General features: G+C 42.3%; 2 protein-coding genes across 4 annotated transcripts in view; one reads left to right on the forward strand and one right to left on the reverse strand.

Moving 5' to 3' along the window:
- Window positions 1–543: 543 nt before the first annotated feature.
- Window positions 544–15,425, reverse strand: LOC115284740 (G-protein coupled receptor 183). 2 transcript variants are annotated; one of them, XM_029931227.1, is made up of 3 exons: window positions 15,282–15,425; window positions 4,640–4,720; window positions 544–2,185 (listed from the first exon to the last, which is right to left on the reverse strand). In XM_029931227.1, the coding sequence occupies exon 3, from the start codon at window positions 2,167–2,169 to the stop codon at window positions 1,084–1,086; it is 1,086 nt and encodes a 361-aa protein (XP_029787087.1). In that variant the 5' UTR covers window positions 2,170–2,185; window positions 4,640–4,720; window positions 15,282–15,425; the 3' UTR covers window positions 544–1,083. The 2 variants fall into 2 exon arrangements, with proteins under 2 accessions (XP_029787087.1, XP_029787086.1); XM_029931226.1 differs by lacking the exon at window positions 4,640–4,720.
- Window positions 14,008–22,059, forward strand: part of LOC115284741 (ubiquitin-associated domain-containing protein 2-like) — a 71,185-nt gene continuing 63,133 nt past the window's right edge. For both annotated transcript variants that reach the window (XM_029931228.1, XM_029931229.1), the window contains exon 1: window positions 14,008–14,071. In XM_029931228.1, coding sequence (XP_029787088.1) covers window positions 14,049–14,071 — 23 coding nt within the window. In that variant the 5' untranslated portion in view covers window positions 14,008–14,048. The remainder of the gene's footprint in view (window positions 14,072–22,059) is intronic.

The raw sequence follows: 22,059 nt of genomic DNA on the forward strand, positions 1-22,059 counted from the left end.
GGCAGATAGGACGACAGTATTGCAAAGGTCTTGAGTTTGCCAGTACCTACTTATGCTCAGGTTTTTGTGTGAGCAAATGTATGATGTTGTGAAGAGCCCTGGGAACTCTTCAAGTTCGTAATTCTGCACTTTTCTCCTGGCTCACTTAGGCGAGCAGCAGCCGTGGCTCCTGCAGCTTATTCTCCTTGCCCTTTCTGCTAACCCCGGACCGTTGAAATGCAGAGCAGGGCACTGCCAACCTGTGATAAAAAAAAAAAAAAAAAAAGAGTGGTCCCCTAGACCCAAGGAAACCAAGCATATTTGCAAATTCTTTATTCCCAACCAGAATTCAGCAGTGGACCCTCCTCTCAGTGGTACGGCACCTCCACATAAAATCCTTGCTCTATTCCTGACCTCTGGGCCCTTAACTACTCTGCTGGCTGTTTGGGGAAGAGCCCGGTGCATTCATTTGCCTCAGTCACCATCATCATTTATAATGTTGCCATCCAAATCTGTTCCTGCCAATTCTGTTCTCTCTCTAAGTAAGCATTTAAAGACATACTCTTAATTTTGTAGCATCCTGCTCTTTATTCCAGAAGAGTTCTCTGAAACAAAATTTTATGACTCAGAACAAAAGAAAGCAAAATGCTGATATTATCAAGGAGATTAAAGTCAAAGATTGAAAGAAGTATGAGTTAAAGAAATATGTTAACAAAAAGAAACATGTTACAGTATTGACATTTTTACATGGCAATATACAATCTTACAGTCTTTTTTTCCTCTGCCAAATTTTTGGCAGGAAATATTGATGTTTAAATTTTTCAATAACATAAAAATCTTTTTATGCTGAGAGATATAAAATAGCCTCCCTTTTGGTAGAGTATTTTGTTACACATTAGAACTTTGCTTTATGTTGTTTTCTTGAGTATAAAAAACGATATCCACCCATTTACTTCCAATATGGAGGTAGGAACTCATGCCCAGTGAAAGGACTTTATAAGAATCCTAATTGGAAGTTGAACAATCGCTTTGCTTTATAAGAAAAGTTCAGCAAAGTTCATCATACAGTCTACTTTGCTATAAACTCAAGATTTAATTCTTCTTTTATTTTCCATTTAAAGACTTGGAATGTATCATTGTTTGAGTTTCTGTCATTTCACGTGAGTTTTCTTCAGGGGCTGACCTCACGGCACTGGAAATTGATACACTGACCTGACGCTTCAACATCTTCATAACCTTTCTCTTGTACCCTTTACATGCAAAGAAATATATGAAAGGGTCCATACAGCAATTGAAGTTCATCAGACATACTGTAAAGTGCAGAGAAATCTGGAATGAATGTCTTTGGCTACATTCCAGGAAATCAGGAAAATGAAGCTTCTTAATCATGTGTTGAATAATTGCAACATGGTAAGGTGTGAAACAGAGAACAAACACAACAATTATAAAAATGATTGTGTTGAGAGCCTTTTTGTTTACACCAGATTTCTCAGTCAGTGGGTTTTGTTTGGCAGTTTTAAAGAGTTTGCAACAGATTTGAGAATAGCAGATGAGAATGATTAGGAGAGGGAGCACATAGCCTATGAAACACGCACCAAGCAGAATCCAGGGAAGAGATTTTGTTTCTTCGAAGTTCGGATACTCCATGCATGTAGTCCTTTCTTGCTCCTCCTTTGACATAGGATTTATGAGTAGTGGGAGTGTTTGAGCGAATACTAGAATCCAGACAAATATGCAAATGCACTTTGCATGTTCAATCCTTTTCATCTTGTTGTAGCGCAGTGGGTGCACCACGGCGAAGAACCGGTCGATGCTCAAGCAGGTCATGAAGTTCACGCCTGCGTACGTATTGATGTAGAACAGGAGCGCTGTGATCCTGCACAGGGCCTCGCCCATCCTCCAGTCAAAGCCCATTGCGTAGTAGGCTATCCGCGTCGGCAAAGCCGTGGTGAAAAGTATATCAGAAATCACCAAATTTGTTGAATACAGCGTGGTTGAGTTGATTTTTTTCCTGTTTTGAATAATAACAACCAAGGCTAGCACGTTTCCCACAAGCCCGATTACGAAGACAATGCTGTAATGTAGAGGCATTAGTATCCTGGCCGTGTGGTGGTGTGAATAGAGGTCACAGTCACTTTCTTCAGTTGCTGCAGAAGGTGTAGTAAAATTGTTGTCCATTTTTGTATCCATCAGTGGTGTTCAAAGTCTCTAGGGAAAACCAAGGAGAGTACTTTTAAATAGAAGCATATTTAATTAAAAGTTATATAAACTGCCTTTTATAGATCTAACTTTTAAACTCTGAAAATTTATATAATTTTTAAAAATCTTTGATAATTTTACACAGTAAAGGAAACCATCAACAAAACCTTTAAAAGGCAACCTGGTGAATGGGAGGAGATACTTGCAAATGATGTCTAATGAGGGGGTCATATCCAGAACACATGAGGAGCTTCTATGACTCAGAACAAGAGTAATCTTGATTAACAGTGAGCAGAGGACCTGAATAGGCATTTTTCCAAAGAAGACCTACAAGTGGCCGGCAGACATACGAAAAGATGCTCAACATCCCTAACCATCAAGGAAATGCAAATCAAAACCACAGTGAGATATCACCTCACACCTGTCAGAATGGCTCGTATCAAAAAGACAAGAAATAACAAGTGCTGCCCTGGATGCGGAGAATAGAGAGTCCTCATGCATGGTCGGTGGGAATGCAAGTGTTTGCAGCTGCTGTAGAAAACAGTATGGAGCGTCCTTAAAAAATTAAGAATAGAAATACCACACATTTCAGTAATTTCACTACCAGGTATTTAATGGAAACAAAAACACGTATTCAAAAAGATATATATGTACCCTTGTGTTTATTTTAGCATTACTTGTAATTGCCAAGATATGGAAGCAACCCAAGTTTCCATAGGTAGGTCAGCAGACACCACACACACACACACACACACACACACACACACACACTCACTCACAAGAATATTACTCAACCATAAAAAAGGGAGATCTCGCCATATGCACAATGTGGATGGACCTAGGGGCTATTACACTAAATGAAATAAGTCTGAGAAAGACAAATATCAGACAATCTTTCTTACATGTGGGGTCTAAAAAGCAAAGCAAAACAAAACAAAACAGCAGGAATAGATCCATAAATATAGAGAACAAGCTGGTATTTGCCAGAGGAGAAATGAGGTGGAGGGTGGGGAATGGGTAAAGTAGCTCAAGGAGATTATTAAGAAGCACAGCTCCAGGGGTGCCTGGGTGGCTCAGTTGGTTAAGCATCTGACTTTGGCTCAGGTCTCGATCTCACTGTGAGTTAAAGTCCCACATCAGGTTCTGTGCTGACAGCTCAGAGCCTGGAGCCTGCCTCAGATTCTTTGTCTGTCTCTCTGTCTCTCTCTCTCTCTCTCTCTCTGCCCTGCCCTCACTTGTGTTCTATCTCTGTCTCAAAAATAAATAAACATTAAAAGTTGTTTTTTTCTTGGGGCACCTGGGTGGCTCAGTTGGTTGAGCATCCAAGTTGGTTTGACTCAGGTTATGATCTTGTGGTTTGTGAGTTCAAAGCCTGCATTGGGCTCTGTGTTGACAGCTCAGAGCCTGGAGCCTGCTTCAGATGCTGTGTCTCCCTCTCTCTCTCTGCCCCTCCCCCAGTCTCGCACTGTCTCTCTCTCTCTCTCAAAAACAAACATTAAATTTTCTTTAAATGTTTTTCTTTAAAATAAAAGCACCCCTCCAAAAGAAAAAAATCTATGATCTGTGTTTACATATATAGTAACAAGAACAGAGAATAAAATTTATGTTTTTACTCACAACTTGGTAATTTTGACAAAGCCCTGGCAGAGGAAATAAGAACCATCTATGTAGAGCAAATGTATTTTTGTGACGAGAGGGGACGTGATAACTTTTTAGTCAGAAATACTGCCCCCCCCCGCCTTTTTCGGAATCATTGTCTGGTTAAGAACAAAATGGTGTGTCACACCCCACATTTCAGATGGGAGTAAAACTTTGCTTTTAAATTGAATTTCAGTTGGACTTTTTTTTTTTTTGGCCAAATGCGTATCACTGCCAGGAAATGAAATCAGTCACACATTTATTTAGTGTAATAGAACTTACCACAGTGATCTGATTTGTGTTAACCTAAAAAGTATGAGAACAAGCTAAGGCCTTGTTAGGAACTGAAAGGTAGGTATACTTTAAAAAAGAGAAGATGATGACCACGACAACCACGACAAAAACGATGAAAAAGAAAGAAAAAACTGAAACCGTTTCAGGGGAAATGTTAAGATTAATTCTGAACTAGACTGTTCCCCATGTATACCACGGCTGCGTGCAGTGTACATTCCTACGTTTCGCACGCTCGTAAGCATTACACGTTGTGGTGTCTTGTGCTCTGCTTTCCTCACTTCACAGGTTCATGGACCAGTGTAATCTGTTTGTCATGTGTAGATCTTACGTGGACATTTGATAGATATCTGTGCAGTATTCCAGTGTGTTAATACATAATTTGCGTGGCTACTTCCTTGATGAATACTTGCAATATTTCCAGTTCTTTCTTGTTATAAATAATGTTAAGATGAAATTTCAAGTCCTGCGTTGAAAAGTGGAAAGCAATAAGACGACTCCTTATACGAGGCTGAGCTTTGATAAAACTTACGAGGAGCAGAGCAGTAAATGCTGTGAAGTTATCTTTAGAAGAAGAATGATATTCGGATAGGACTGTGTGCACAAATCTCATCTGAAAGCCACCAAAATTGAGGGGAAACGTCAGTTTATCTTGCAATGATGGTTTATGTTAAAAGAAAAACATTCTCTCCCTGCCCGTATCAAAACACCAACCACTATTCTGACCTCTGTATTAAATGAACTGCATCTCTACTAACTTAGTCCTAACAGTCCTAAACAGTGATGGTAACAGACAGTGGGGGTCTTCAGAGCATGCCTTCATGTTGTAGGTGTGTGTTATTATACAGCGTCGATAGGTTAATTGTTAAAATATGGAAATACAACCTCAAGCAAAAGGGAACAAAACTGGAAGTGGTACTTTCTGTTAATCAAGAAAATACAAGAAGGGAGACTGTGAGAAAGAAATTTAAATGGATTGATCTCACCTATTAAAAGACACTGTCGGTTTGGATTTAAAAAAAATCCAGCTGTATGCTGCTTAGAAGAGATATGACTCAAAAAAAATGACTCAGAAAGGTTGAAAATAAAGATTTGGGAAGACATGTATCAGGCAAATCCCAGCCAGTAGGAAGCTAGAGTTAGCAATGCCACCATCAGAAAACAAACAGAAATGAAGACAAATTCAATATTAATAGGGATGAACAGAGTCACCACAGAAATTAAAAAGAGCAGTTCACACAGAATATAAAAATCATCTTGAACTGTGCATGTAACAGCAAAACGTAAAGGAGGAATTGGAGATTTAGATGATGCCAGATACAGATTAAAGACTTAAAAAATTTACCCAGTGAGACTTTACAGAATTTGTGCTGAAGGTACATGAACATTTTATGGAAGTTTGGTGGTGTACAAGGTCCTCATAGAGCCTCTGAGCTTTCAGAAAAAATGTTACCTAGCAGCTGACGTTCCAGTGACTACAGTGCAACTAAATTAGGAATGAACAACATAGAGATAAAGGATACATTTAGAATCTAAAAAAATATATATATGTTTCTAAGGAACGCATGGGTTAAGAAATCACTATAGGAATTCTGAAAAACTTAGAACAAAATACTGAAATACTATATGCCAAACAATGGGATACAGCTGAAATGTTAATCTAAGATAGATGTAGAACCTTGAATGCATTTATTTTATTTGCAGCATTTTCATTTTGAAATAATTTTTATTTGAGTATAACTAACACGTAATGTTACTTTAGTTTCAAGTGTATAGTACAGTGACTCAGCATCTCTATATGCTTGTGAATGCATTTACTTTTTTAAAAAATTGAAAATAGATAAATATATAGCTCAGGAAGCTAGAGGAGAATTGTTTACCCTAAAAAAGTAGAAGAAAATAATAATAAAGGCAGTTGCAAAAATTAAAAAAATAGAAAACAAAACAAATGCCCAGTAAATACAGAATTTCCGTTTTGTGCAGAAAAAAAATAGAGTGATTCTTGAAAAGGAAATCACGGGAATTGCAGCTGTGGAATGAAAGTAGCAAAACCTTATCCAGTGACTTGAGAAAGGCTGTGAGAAGTTAACTTTTCAAGAACTGAGACTAGACACAGAGAGGTGAAAATTCCGGGCAGGGGTTGCGACTTAGGAACAGGTAGCAAGAACTTCTTTTTGTACTTTCTGTGAATTTTTTTTCCCCTGAAAATCTCAATATGTATATTTTATTTTGAGGAATATTTCTCAGCAGATCTGGGAAATGTTTTTAAAACAAATATTAGGATAGAAATTCTCCATATGAGTAAATATCAGTGTAGAGATTAGGAAAGATGCGTTAATGTAAGAGTCAGAGCAGAATGTCCCATTGCTGGCCCTGGTGTACATGCATGTCCAACTTCTTACTGGAGTGTGGCCTCCGGTAGAGCCACACGTGGCAGGGCTTTCAGAACATCTGAGGCTCAAGCCTATAACTAACACGGTGTTAGTTATAGGGATGCAAATTTGCAAACAAATCAAATGTCCATCATTAAGGCATTGGCTAAATATTTTATAGCATAGCCATAGAGTAGAAATGACTGTGCGCATGCCTGTTTCTTGACCGGGAATAATGGTAAGTAAGGAAAGCAGACTACACAACATGCCACTTTGCTGCGGAGGAAAAGCACGTGTGTGTACATACATGTATACACGTCTGTGCGGATATGTATGCCAGGACATAATTTTATACATGTAACTTTTGAGTTTTATCCATATACTCTTAAACTTTTCTTCTTTTTTTAAAATGTTTATTATTTTGACAGAGAGGAGCAGAGAGAGAAGGGGAGAGAGAATCTCAACCAGGCTCTGCATGAGCCCAATGTGGGGCTCAGCCTCATGAACCATGAGGTCATGATTTGAGCAGAAATTAAGAGTTGGTGGCTCAACCAGCTCAGCCACTCAGGTGCCCAAATATACTTTAATAAAATTTTTAATGAATTGACTATGAAATGAGTAAATAGGTAAATAACTTAATGTGAGAAAAAACATTTTTTTCAGTTCAGTTCTTGCAAAAATCTTGTCATCTCACATACATTTCAAGGGTAGCCCTTCAGTGCCCTTTACTCAGATTGATGCATTAATTTTTATTCAGAGCCTACCTTTAAGTCCTGTCCGGAAGAACACTCCTATTGACCCCGTGGGCTAAGTGCTGCTCTCCGCTACCTACTTGCCATGTGTGGAAAGCAGGTGCCATGGAAGTTAAAAGGTCATGCCGGATCCTTCTCTCTGCTGACCTGGCTTCAGGTCTCCTACTCTGTCCAGTTCTTGGCAAGGGCAGGTGGTTCTGTTCCCTTGAAGAACTGAGAGTCTGTGGTTTTGAAGGGGTCTGGGCTTTAAGAGCCATCCTTCTCTGGAAACAAACAGCTTGGGAACAGTGTGGCCCAGCCGCTGCAGAGCTGGGCACCGATCCTTCCTGGGGACAGTGGGGCACCCATTTCTAGGACAGCGTAGATCCCTGGGGGGAAGACTCTTGAGGGACCTCTTACTGCCCAGCCTCATCCTGAGTCAGTCAGAGAAAGACACCTGCACAGTGCGGGCATGTAAATGGGATGGCTCAGGATGGTCTTTGGCAAAGACGAATGTAGGCTGTCTAGAAATCGGGTGATGTTCCAGTAACCTCTCCAAGGTTGATTCTGTTAGTGGCCCTAGTATGTCACCTTAGTTCTTGATTATACCTGTCCTGGGATACTGATGCTGTTGTTTTAGTCATTTTTTATCTTTTCCAAATTGAGAGAAAAATTCTTTAATGGACTTGACTGTTGTTATCCCATTCTTCCCTGAATCAATTCATTTATTATCATCTTCCGTCAGATATTATTTTATACCCTCCTTTAATCATTTTAGGATTCAAGATTACTTTCCTGAACCTTATTTTTGAATACATTTTAAGTATTTTACAGTTTTTAAAATAAGTTTTCCCCCTCCTTTTTTTTTTTTTTTTTAAGTTAGCTCTATGCTTAACATGGGGCCTGAAATCATGACCCCGAGATCAGGAGTTGCATGCTCTCCTGACTGAGCCAGCCAGGCGCCCCTTTAGTATTTTACATTTTTATAATCATTAGACAACAGCTCTGTCGTGTTACTAGGATGAATACACAAGTCGTGCTTGGAGGTACCATGGCATACCGTTCCACTGCCTAGAGAAAAACATAAAGAAGCGTTTGTTCTAAATCTTCTTTTCCGTATAAGTATCTGTAGGAATTCTAATTCCCTCATTAGGCTTTCTAATGAAAAGGTATGTGTGGCCACTAAATGGTCCTTCCTGCCCACCCCCAAGGAACATGGCTGGAGCCTGTGCCCCGCGGGCGCAGCCAGTAACTGGGCTGCAGGACGTGTGGGGCCATATTGAGGGTCCACCTGAGGAGCCCCCGTGCCTCCTGAAAGGGAGCTGTCTGCAGCCACCCTGCTGATCCTCCGGCGGTCACGTCACTGAGGGAGGGGCTCTGGCCCAGGTTTGTCTCTGTGACACGGTAACGGTACCTCTCCTGCTCTGGTAACATATGTAAAACAGCGAGTTCTCCCACAGCAAAATATCCTGCACTGTATTTTTACTTATGTTTTCGGAAGTGGGTCTGTGTGTTTCTCTAGAGTTGATTTCATTGCTACTAGAGTAGCTAACGTATCTTAAGACATTATCATCTCATTTTTGCATAACCGGACGTGTTGACATGAACTGACAAGTTCTTTCTAGCCACAGAAAGAGGAAAATAAAACGTTCCCCCCAAAAAACTGATCTATTAATATTTAAGAAAATTGTCTGAGCACTAATGTAATTTTTACACTGGAAATATTTACCCTGGCGTCTGACTCAGAGGCTTTTGGGATTGCTCACAGATCTGCAGTCCCAATCTACTTGCTTGGATAGTTATTTTCTTAAATTTCATTTGTGGCAGAAACAAAACCTTCACTGCATTCATAGATTTAGTATGAACTAGAATACTGGCTTTTAACTTTTGCTTTAAGATTCTGAAATTTCACCTTTACCCCTAATGTTTATTCACTTAATAATCATCAACAGCCTTCAATGAAAAGGGGTTAAACTTCTAGTAATTTTGTTTAAATTCAGGCCTTAGCAATGAATTGAATGACTCAAGTCATGTGAAATGATAAGCCATAGAAGTGACTTCTCTATAAGTCCAAGTCTGCTCAAGGCCATGTTTACACTTCAGCACAATCTGACTCACAGTACCCACAGGGGCATGCACCAAAGAGGAAGTTCCAGGAGCACACTTTCGAAAACAAGAGCACAAAAATGTGGACATAAAACACGAATTGTATTTGTATAGTATTAAATGAGGAGTGTTGATTGATCTCTTTCTCTGATTTCTCTGGGGACACTGTCCTTTGGCTATTTTGTTGAGAGGTAAGGTTGAGGGAAAGCTTCTGGAGTCGGAAAAGATGAAATCATTGAGAAAGGAGGGTGCAGGCAAAAGCTTGGGGTTCCGTAGAAGAACGAGGATTCTGTCTACCGAGGAACCAGGTGAGCACAGACATCAGGATGGCAGGCAGAAGCTGGTCTGGGCCCTTGTGGGTAGACATACTCCTTGGAAGAAAGAAATCATTGCCTCTTCCTCTGGTTACCTAGTTGGTGAGCATTTGTCAGTTGCTTGAAAGAAACCGCCTTGCTCTGACTCACACGGGGACTTTGGAGTTTGGTCGTGGCCTAGCTTTTAACCAGTGGTTTTTTGCCCACCTTCTTTTTCGTTGACTAAATAACCATCACCTGAGCGGCTGTGTGGGCCATTGGCCGGTAAAACAGGCAGGTGGGAGACGTTAATTCCGAATTGTGGGAAAGAGCCCTGGGGCACAGCCTCTCATCACCCCACCAGCAAGTCAGATTGTTCCAGTAAGCTGCTACTCGACTGTTTAATGGTCAGTGTGCGCCCCAGTTCACTTAGTGAAATAAGTCCTTCTACACTGTCAGGCAACTTTACCCCCAACCAGCTTTGAGTCCCAAGTTGATGGCTCACTATGTCTGTGGTCAGGATTCATTTTTGGAAGGATATAGGGAACGTTGTCCGGCAAGGTTGCAGGCACACTGACAGCCGCCTGAACTTTCCCAGGACAGAACCTCACACCTGCCAGAATGTTAATGTTCAGAGTGCGGCTGTCTGTGGCCGGCCTGTCTGAGGGGACTTCCCGGCCCCGCCTCTGGGTTTGTGGAAGTGTGACCCTCCTGCTGACCCCAGGGCACAGGCTGGTCCTCACCACCTTGCAGTAGGTCCACAGAGGGTCACTTACAGGACAGTGCACAGAAAACTCCTTCTTGGCTTTTTTTTGGTTTTGTTTTGTTTTTAATTTTAGAGAGAGAGGGAGGGTGTGAGCAGGGGAGAGGGCAGAGGGAGGGAGGGAGGGAGAGAATCCTAAGCAGGCCCCAACCTGAGCCTGGGCTTTGCGGTGCTCGATGCCACGACCCTGGGATTACGACATGAGCCAAAATCAAGAGTCAGACAGTGAACTGACTGAGCCACCCAAGTGCCCCAAGAACTTCTTGAAGACATAAAAAACCAAACCTGTGTTCGCCAATTTGTAGTTTACTAGTGTCTCTGTGGCGTCCTGACCTAACGGGCAGTGACGGAGGAAGACCACCTCGCCTTCCATAAACATGTGCATTAGAATTGAGGCGAAAGTGAAAGGGGCCTGACATTTGATTACTTGATAACCACCCACTTGCACATTTGGGGTTTCGTATATTCCAGCGATTTTTCTTTCCCCTTTCACTGATTTTCTTTGTGTGGTTTTTGGCAGCTTTAATATACTGAGTAGGATGATGTGAAAGTTGCCTATACGAAGACAAAGGAGGTGGTAATACTAAGGACAAGAGTTACACCACATAATGTTCAGGAACTTAAGAAAACAGAGTCCCACTAGAGTGCTCTTCGCAGTGAGGAGGACAAATGTGTTTCTGTGGGGCATGATTTGACCTATAAGTACAATAACTGGATAATATAAAAAGATTGTTTTGTTTTTTAATGTTTATTTTTGAGAGATACAGAGTGTGAGCAGGGGAGGGGCAGAGAGAGAGAAGAGACGCAGAATCTGAAGTCAGCTCCAGGCTTCGAGCTGTCAGCACAGAGCCTGAAGCGGGACTCGAACTCATGAACTGGGAGATCATGACCTGAGCTGAAGCTGGACGCTTAGCCAACTGAGCCACCCAGGCGCCCCATAAAAAGATTCTTTATAGTAAAGATCTGGTTTTGTATAGTCTTCTTTTTTTTTTATGCTTTTTAATTTATTTTTGAGAGACAGAGAGAGACAGTGAGAGCAGGGGAGGATCAGAGAGACAGGGAGACACAGAATCTAAAACAGGCTCCAGGCTCTGAGCTAGCCGCCAGCACAGAGCCTGATGCAGAGCTTGAATCCATGAACCTTGAGATCATGACCTGAGCCGAAGCCAGACGCTTAGCTGACTGAGTCACCCAGGCACCCCTGGTTTTGTATAGTCTTTATCCCTGGAGTCCCAACTGTTTCTAGAAATAATATATATGTTTTCTCCTTAGAGTTCAAGGGAGTTTCAGGTTTTGTTTTTTGTCTCATCTCATGGAAACTAGTCTGAAACAGTAATTACCCTTATTTTATGGAGGAGCAGAATTCCAGAGAGATTAGATCATTTGCTCAGGGTCCTCCCTCAGTTTAGGTACCAAGTCAGGAGTCACAAAGGTGTCCAGGAGTCCACACCCTCCCTCACCTGCTCACTCTGCCAAGCCAGCGGTTCCTGTGCCTGCGGCCTCTCCTCCACACCACGCGTCCTCTGTCCATCCGCCTGTCTGTATGCTACCCCCACGTCCACTGCCCGCCTTCAGGGCGCATCTCTCTGATGCTACTGCGAGCCTTCCACAGGGCCTTTCACGTGCGGCCCAGCGAACTCTGGGCCAGTGGGCTGATGGAAAGCTCTCTGACTCTGTGGCTGGCCTCTGCCTTTCTCTTCAGCTGGCTCTCTGACCATCTTCTCCCTCTGATGCCCTGGCTCCAGCTTTACTAAATTATTTGCGGTTTTTTTGACATCCCGTGTTCTCTCACAGCTCTGTGCCTTTCTGGCACTTTCCTTCTGTAGGATGCCTCCTCTTCTTTGTCCTGTATCCTCAGCTCTTACTTTCCTTCAAGACTTAGTGTAGAGGGACGCCTGGGTGGCTCAGTCAGTTAAGCATCCAGCTTTGGCTCAGGTCATTACTTTATGGTTTGTGGGTTCGAGCCCCGCATCAGGCCCTGTGCTGACAGCTAACTCAGAGCCTGGGGCTTGTCTTCGCATTCTGTGTTTCCCTTTCTCTCTGACCCGCCCCTGCTCATGCTGTTTCTCTGTCTCTCTGTCTCTCTCTCTCAAAAATAAATAAAATCATTTAAAAAAGTAAAAAAAAAAAAAAAGGATTTAGTGCATCAGTCTGCTGTTCCTGGAATCTCCCTTGGGCTTACCCTCTCCTGCTCTGTTGCCAGCACCCTCTGGACAGACAGCATGGACTGTCCTTGTGAGAGCACTGTGTTCTGAATTCGCACCTGTAGGTTGAATTTATTTTTCTGTTTCCCACTAGCCTGTGGGGTCTTGTGAGTGGGGACTGTGTTAATTATTTTTATCTCCAGCCAACCCATGACTGAGGCACAATAAATACCCACTGAAGAACAGCAAAGTCCCAGCTTTCTAGGTCTTTAGGCAAAGGTTCTTCATCAGCATTCTTGGCTAGTATTAGGATCCAGTGTCACTAAGCGCGGACTCTCCTCCAGATGCCATATAGGCTCTGGCTATGCTCACTCACTGCACCATCACCGAGCTTTCCCAGACCCGTGTCCAGTGGTGCAGCTGAAACACAGAGCACTTACATGACTTGCCTAAAGACATCGCTGCTAAATGTTAGGATTCAGTCCTGGCAGCTTGGCTCCTGCAATCCTATTTTGTGCGATGTGTTTTATCCCTGGCTCCTATTCCCAAAGTGATCTGATGTTACTGGCAGAAAACAGGTTAAAAATAGGAAGATTTCCCAAAATTTAACATGTACCAACTCCTCCTTCTGAACTAGAGAGAAGAGGAGAGCTGGGGAGCTGGAAGGAGGCAGAGGAGGAGGGAACTATGTTGCTATAAATAAAGGCACTCATTAATTTACTTATATTTTAAAGTAAGTAAAGGCTTTACAAATGAATTTAAATTTTACCAATTTTAACCATATTTCCATAAACCAGTTTGGACTGAAAGAAAATGGTGAATACCTAGAGTAGTTTTGTGCTGTAAATTTATTTTTATGCTACTTTTTAGTATTTATAGATATTTAACAAAATATTTTTTATTCTTTCTGAGCTTTCAAGACACTGCAAGGATCTTTGTTTAACTGTACAGTTTTCAGATGATTTTCACATGCATTATCTCATCTGATAGTGAAGCCTCGTGTTTTACAGACTTCTTGGGAAGCTCAGGGACTACGGGGCTAGAGGGGCTTGCGCACCCTTAGCACGCGCCCACCGTGCTCTGTGGCCTTGACCGCTGCCCCCGTGGCAGGGAGGGAGGCTTCACTTGTAAACTCCGCTAGGCCGGGAAGCTCTTCTTTTTTAAATGCACTCTTCTTAAGGTGGGTGGCTTTCTCCCCTGCAACAGTTCACCCCGCAGAGTGTTTCAGAGCCATCCTCCAGTAGATATTAGTAAATGTCGGTGGATTTCTCACATGAAGGAAATTCATATAGTGATCTGAGGTAGAGTTTATTCTAGTAAATGATCGGTCATGTTACTAATAAGTTCTAGGAAGCCAGTTAAAGTCATTTATAAGAGGCATCCCCACTCCCGCCTCATGACAGGTGAGTGAGGGGACTTCGTGCAGCAGCGTGTTCTGTGTAGCGTTGTGTCCCCAAAGTATGATTAAGTCCTGGGGAGGGAGCACGCTCTGACCTACTAGCAGCTGCAGATGCAGACTCCAAGCACGTTAGATGCTTCCCCTCCATAGACTCCGGTAAGAAAAATACTTCTCACAGAGTGGTCGGGCGAGGAAACTGCCTACTGGATTCACCCTTCGGTAGTCTAATGGGTAGAGTAGCAGTTTTCTAGGGATTACTATGACAGCCAATGTGACAAGGGTTTGGCAGTATCATTACTCCCCATTTCACAAATGAGGCAGCTGAAATCAGAGCCTGCCCAAGGCCACACAGTTTAGGAGTAATCGAACCCAGGTCCAAGCCTGATTCCAGAGCCCTGAACCAGGACACTGTGTGGTACTTGGACTGATACCCTCAAGGGCCCCCAGACACACCTTCCTTTAGAGGAACTCTCCTCATAGCTTACATTTTGCCAGAAATTCCTATTACTGCCATTCCCAACCTGGACATAAATCTTGCCAATCATCCCAAGCACTGCAGTGTTTTGTGACATTTTTTTAGGCACATGGAAATTCTAGAAAAAATAGACTTGTTTAGCATTAGTGATCATCAAATAAATATAAACCAAGCAACAGATCCACTTTTCACTTATCACATTAATTGTTTATATTTAGAATTAAAATATTCATGTTGGCTCAGAAGCAGTGAAGTCCAGACGGGCAGGGGGCCAGTGTGGACAGCAAATTCGTAAAATGTTTTTGTAAACCAAAAAAATACCAATTTACATATAAAGCTTTAGAAACATTTATACCCTTTGCCCAAGGAATCCTAGTACTGGGATTCTGTCCAGAAAAATACTTTCTAGTATAGAAGTAATGGTGTATAGAAGAGACCTTTAGGTATATAGATACATGGTCAAATAGGAGAATGTAACAACTTTTTTTTATTTTAAATTGTGCTAAATAAGTTCTCTACACATGCACTTAAGTAGAAACACTCCATATTAAAATGATTTTGTTCCTTTCCCTTCATACTAGAGGACCCTGAGACGCTGGCATTATTTGCTGACTTATACTCGATACTGTTTTCTGTAACTGTGAGTTCACGTAGAAGCACAGAGTAACTGTGTTTGGCGTAGATTTTTTGGCCTGGCCCCTTGCTCTCACCTCCCTTGGTGTTAGCTAATTAGAAGGCCAATCATCAGAGACTAAAGTATATTCATGATACGATTTTTGTTAGAAATGTTTATAGTTGTCATTGAATAGATTGTATTCTTTGTACCTTAATTAGGCTTTTAAAGTTTTACAGAAGACTTTATTTAAAAGAAACAAAATATCTAGTACTCACCTCTCGGTGACTTGTTGGGGCCCCTGTGCAGGAGCAGTCAGTGTGTGCCCGACAGAAGTAGGTTACTTTGGCATGTTGCTCGAGGGTGCAGACATCCTTTTATGGTGCTGGTGGTGGCTGTAATGTCGCGCTGTGACTGAGCATAGCGATGATCACTTACCCTCACATATGCGTGTGCACTTTTTTTTTAAATGGGAAGTGAAATTTTTCTGTTAGTGATTGTTTTTTTTTTTAACAATTATCCAAAAACCCCTTGGAATTTATGAATTGCTAATATCTGTGGAACTTTGTAGGTTTTTTAAATAAAGATTTAAGTCAGTATTTAAAAAATTTCTTTGAAAGGAAGACTAAAGCAATAAACCTTCACCAGAAAAAAAAAAAAAAGAATGAAAATTACCAATGATTTTGTACCTACATTCTGTGTAAAAGTAGGAGTTTTTCAATGCTTTAAAGAAAACAATGTCAACTGTGACAGTTTGGGGACCTGGAAACCTGACACGGAGAGCCGTGTGCCGTTCTCGCTCTGAGCAGCGAGAAGGAAACCCAGGTTTCTGTGGTGAGTGGGAGACGATGCTCTGGCGCGGCACGGGGACTAGCTGGTGTTCAGGCAGGCGCCCGGCGCACAGGGCCGCTGACTGCGTGGACACGTGGGCGACAAGCGAAGCGTTGAAGGGGGACGTCGCACGGCTGACCGCCCAGCCTCTTCGCCTTTCAGTGCTGGGTGGCTCAGTGTCAGCCAGCTCCCGTCACGGGGCTGTCGAAGCGCAGCGTCTGTGTCGGCTACGTGATGGCCGTGCGGCGGCCAGAACGGAGCGGGCCCCCTGACACTCACTCGGAGCTGGCCTGGCCCTTCCCAGTCAGTCGGGGTGCCGCGCTTGGCGCAGGGCGTAGAGGACCACGGGAGTGGGCTGGCCGGGGGTCTGGATCCCAGGTCTCAGGAGAACCGATGCAATACACTGAGAACGTTTAGAATGTTTCGGCGTGGCCGGGATGTGGGCATCTTTCTCCTGCTCTGGAAGCTGCCCCGTAGAAACGGGGTTAGGTCGTGCCTGTCAGTCCTCCCGGCTCCAGAGAATAGAAAGAAGGCCAGTAAGAGGAAGTCACCAGGGACAGCTCTCAGATCCAAATAGGAAGGTCGTTCCCAAAAGCTCGGATCGTTACCAAAAATGGAAGAGGCGCTTTCTTATTTAGGTGCCTCCATAAGCTGCTTGACTGTTCTGAGGGAAGAGACAGAGAGAATTGAATCACTTGGTAGGAAATTATTCCTTTGACCTCACGTCCTCCCTCCAGAACCTGTCAGACTAGCGAAGCAGCTGCAGCGCCTCCTCAGTGGCGTCATTCCATCTCACAGCTTTCCGGGTTCTTCTACGCTCGAAAGTGCCGGGGATGGCGAGCACTGTCAGAAGACCAACCGCTCGCCCAATCCTTTGTGCCTCCACCTCCCTGTAAAATAGAGGTACTGAAGTAAATGATCGCCAAGATAGTTCCTAGTGCAAAAGTTCTGAGAGGGAAGTACAGAGATTTTATGATTTGGTGGTAGATATAATAAAATATTCTAGAATTAATTTATTTAAAACTTGGATTGAGGAATATTTGAAGAAGACACTGTCGAGAAGCTTCTCAATTTGTTGAGAGGACATATTGGCATGGTGTTTTGGCTTTTAATTTTTGAAAAACTTTTTTTTTTAATGTTTTTTATTTTATTTTTGCGAGACATAGAAAGCGCGACCAGGGGAGGGTCAGAGAGAGAGGGAGACACAGAACCAGAAGCAGGCTCCAGGCTCTGAGCTAGCTGTCAGCACAGAGCCCAGCGCGGGGCTCGAACCCACAAACTGTGAGATCATGACCCGAGCCAAAGCCGGACGCTCAACCGACTGAGCCACCCAGGTGCCCCGAAAGACTTTTTATTAAGTAAAACACTGTTTTATAATGAAGAACTCAACTAGGTAAAGTAAATGTTCCAGCGAACTGGATCTTCCTCCCGTTTGGGAGTAGAGTGGTTGAGTATATAAAGAAAAGGATGCAGGGTGATGGTCCTGGGAGATGCTGTGGGGGGTTGGTGGGCGCTAATTTCATGAGCCCACAACCCGTATTTTTATTGTTGTTGAAAGTTACCAGGATTTCTTTTGTTGTACTGTAAAAGTGCAGTCCTTTTCTGTAGAAGAGATAAGATGGACATTTGTGACCCAAACTGAGTGTTTTTTATGATTTTCTTCTATCATGTACAGTTGGGGTATACAGTAGATTATAAATATTACTGACAGTAGTTGAAAGAAAAAGAAAGAATGAATTATAACCTATTTTCCTCTTTTCTCTATTTCACCTCATATGCGCAAGTCAAATAGGGCTTCCAGAAGTTAGCTATTCACAGTTTGGAAAGGGTCAAACTGAATTATTGTTGACAATATACAGAACAGATGTTGTATCATGAAATAAGGAAAAGAGAAAAACTGGTCAGTGACTAATAACATTATGATAGTTTGTGAAGTCTGGGCGTATAGAAATAGCAACGGAAATTTCTACAAAACAACCTGTATATTCATGGTCTGAAATGTGTGCTTTTTTATTATGGGTGTATGTGGTCTAGTACTTAGTCATCTTTTAAAACTACACAGTGATTAATAACTTCTAAGGAATTTTTAAACTTCTTTTATTGGTATATAAGACATGAACTGTGGTCATTAAAATTCCTATCAGTATTGTCTTAGTTTACATTGAAATGTAATCTCAAACAAGAACATGACTTCAGATTGTCTATTGTAATATCATCCATTACACTTTATTGGAACTTCTATAAGTTAAGTACCTCCAAGAACATGTTCTGTGGTGAGATCTCTCAAGTACAACCAAAATAGAGTTTTCTTATTACCAGGAGACCCAAAGGCCATATTTTGAGTGTACATATGAAATTATGTTTTAATCTCACTAAAAATAAAACAAGATGGTTTTTTAAATAAAAGGCAAATTCTGGGTAGTTTGCCCTTTTAAAGAGAAACTTCTTTAGTGGGCAAATATTTCTTAAGCAGCCCCTCTGTGCCAGGCACCGTTTTAGAGAGTGGTGATAAAGCAGCAAACAAAACAGGCAGAAATTCCAGCCTCCGCGGAGTTTCCCTCCAGTCAGGGAGACAGATGGTAAGTCAGTCACACAGTAGATTATGAGCTTATAGGTGCTGTGGAGAAAGGAAATAGAGAATGCGGAGCGGGGATGGGTCTGGAAGGTAGGGTAGGGGCTGTGCTTTGGGACGAGGCGGCCGAGAAGCGCCTCCCTGAGAAGGAGCCATTTGAGTAAAGACCCGAAGGGCCTGAGAAAATAAATGGCGTGCGTGTCTACGGGAAGGTGGCCAGGACAGGCACGCACCGTGGGGCACCAAGTGCCTGCTGGTGCCGGGAACAGCGGCAGCCAGCGGTGGGGGGCCGAGCAGAGGTAGGAGTAGCAGTAGAAGACCAAGTCTTGAGGTCTGGGTTGCAGGGCCTTGTGGGTCTTTGTGAAGACTTTGGCTTTTACTCTAGGCTGGGGACTCGCTGCAGGATTTTAAGCCCAGGAGTGACTAACTTGCACTTTTTCATGGGGAGAATACACAGCTACTTAATCAACTTTGTTTGGGTTTAGATAAGTTGAATTGGAACAAAACAGTTTCTTGTGTAGTATTTAGAATGGCAACTTAAGTCTCTGTTGCAGAGTATTTCTGAAAGGAAATGTGTAGCTCAGGGTCTGGCATGGAATAGGTAAGGAGGTCAGTTAACATTTACTAGATGAGGGAAAAGAAGAATTTTCTACACAACAACCAGAACATTCTTTCAGGAAGGACAACTATGTCTTTGATTTGCTCTTGGACGTATGTCTCATTCAACTATAGTCACAAAGAGGAAGTTTGTTTATAGAGAGCTACTGCCAACATTTAAAGCTATTTTCTCTATTAATACATATTTCAAAGCTTAAAAATTCATGGAGAAGAAAGTTATTTTCTCTTATGATGTTAGTAAACTTTGCATCTTTGCTGAATAATTCTTAAGACTGCTGAGTGTACAGAGTTGAGAGATCAGCAGAGATGATGGTTACAAAGTAGATCAGATAGTTTTTGTTCCCTAACAAACCATTCTAAACCCGGTGATTGGGGCACGTAGGTGGCTCAGTTGGTTGAGCGTCAGATTTGGGCTCAGGTCAAGATCCCAGAGTTGTGGGATCAAGCCCCACATGAAACCTGCTTAAGATTCATTCCTTCTCCCTCCTCCCCTCCCTCTCCCCCTCCCCCTTCCTCTGCCCTCCCCCTTCCCCTCCCCCCCTCTTCTTCCCTCCCTCTGCCCCATCTCCCATTTGTACACACTCTCTCAAAAATTAAAAAATTTTGAAAATTAAAAAAATAAGTCTCTGCTCATTAAAGTTGCCTTGTCAGGTTTTTAAAATAATCAGACAAATATTGAGAGTCAATTATGTGTTAGAATTTACATTAGGTATTGGGAGACGCAGTGCTAAGTAAATATTGGACTTTCTGACAGAATTTGATAGGAGACTTTTTAAAACCCTGCATAGTTAAAATGTGATCATAAAAATAACCTCAAAATGGGTTAGACCTAAATGTGAGGCCTAAAACTATAAACCTCCTGGAAGACATAAGCAGCAACCTCTTTGACGTGGGCCATACAAGCTTTTTTCTAGGTATATCTTCTCAGGGAAGGGAAACAAAAGCAAAAATAAACTTTTGGGACTACATGAAAATTAACAGCTTTTGCACAGTGAAGGAAACCATCAATAAAATAGCAAGGCAACCTACCAAATGGGAGATCCTGCAAATGATTTATCCAATGAGGGGTTAATATCCAAAATATGTAAAGAACCTATATAGCACAACTCATAGAAGCCCCACAAATAATTCAATTAAAAAATGGACAGACCTTGAATAGACAGTTTCCCCCAGAGGACCTACAGATAGCCAACAGACAGATGAAAAGATGCTCAGTTGTCAGGGACACGCAGATCAAAACCACAGTGAGATATCATCTTAATCTGTCAGAATGACCACCATCAAAAATACAAGAAATAACAAGTGTTGGCAAGGATGTGGGAAAAAAAGGAACCCTCACACACTGTTGATGGGAATGCAAATTGGTGCAACTGCTGTGGAACACAGTATGGAGGCTCCCTAAAAAATTAAAAATAGAATTACTGTATGATCCAGTAATTTCGCTACTCAGTATTTACTGAAAGAAAATGAAAATGCTAATTAAAAAGATAAATGCTCCCCTGTGTTTATTGCAGCATTATTTACAGTAGTCAAGATATGGAAGCAACCCAAGTGTGCACTGATAGATAAATGGATAAAGATGGAGTGTGCATGCACACGCACACCTGTGCGTGCATGTACACACACACACACACACACACACACACACACACACTGTAATATTAGCCATAAAAGAAAGAATGAGGAATGAGATCTGGAGGGCTCTCGGTGATAGGAGCACTGGGTGTTGTATGTAAGTGACGAATCCCTGGGTTCTACCCCTGAAACCAGTACTACCCTGTTACGTTAACTAACTTGAGTTTAAATAAATCATGTGCTCAAAAAAAAAAAAGAGCTCTTGCCATATGCAACAACATGGATGGACCTAGAGTGAATAATGCTAAGTAAAGTAAGTCGGAGGAAGACAAATCCCTTGTGGTTTTAGTCACATGTGGAATTAAAGAAACAAGACAAATTACCAGAGAAAATAAAAGACAAACAGAAAAACAGACTCTTAAGTAAAGAGAACAAGTTGGTAGTTGCCAGAGGGGAGGTGAGCGTAGGCAAAGGGGTCAAGAGCACATTTATTGGGTGTAAAGGGAGAGAGAAAAACAGAAGGACCAGGCAGATGTCTACGTAAAGAATACTTCGAGCACCAGATCCCTTCCTTGCCTCAGATTGGTGGGTGGCTGCCCAGTCTGTTCTCACCCCAGCAGAAGTCTGGGGTTTTATTCTCTGGAGAGGGCTCAGAACTGCAGGATGCTAGGCATACCCTAACCCTGATCCCCTGGAGAGGTCTCTGAGCACATGCCTTAACTCTAACCTCAACCCTAACCCTAGATTAAAAAAAAAAAGTACATGGGATGAGCACTGAGTAATGTATAGAAATGTTGAATCACTATATTGTACACCTGAAACTAATATAACCATATGCTAATTATACTACAAATAAAAGTAACAAAAAAGACTACAATTATAACCGTTAGGTTATTCTCCTAAAATTCTCTCCCATTATATATTACCATATATGACGGTCATACAGCTGTCCAAGAGTAAGGACTATCTATCTCATGCCCCAAATTGAATGCGATGCCAGGCTGTGCCAAGCACTGTGGCGCTTGCTGGAGGATACAGTCCAGGAAGATGCATTCCCTTCCCTGCTACGGGAGGTGCTCTGTCTGGGAGGCGAGCCAGATGAGTGAGGCATTTGAAACTGAGCCACTGTCCTGCCTACATACCTTGGCTGCCCTGTCTCCATCATCCTTCCCACAAGACCAGGAAAGATTGCTTCTGACACATCGGTGTCTCCGGTCCTTGCCGGGTGTCTGGCACTTAGGTGCCCCGCTAATTGGGGTTTTCCCTCTTCTAGTATTTACTGCATTTTTGATGCCTATAGATGCTTCTGCCATTTTTCACATTTGCAGTGTATGTTTGTTTTCATTTTGTTTTTGGAAGCAGAATTGGGAGGACAGTGAGTGATTTTGTTTTTTTAATAACATGATCTCTATCAAAGAAGGGAAATTTTGCACAAGAAGCCAAGAGTGTTCTGTGTTTCG

Source organism: Suricata suricatta, unplaced genomic scaffold, assembly GCF_006229205.1.
Source record: "Suricata suricatta isolate VVHF042 unplaced genomic scaffold, meerkat_22Aug2017_6uvM2_HiC HiC_scaffold_181, whole genome shotgun sequence".
Classification (NCBI taxonomy): domain Eukaryota; kingdom Metazoa; phylum Chordata; class Mammalia; order Carnivora; family Herpestidae; genus Suricata; species Suricata suricatta.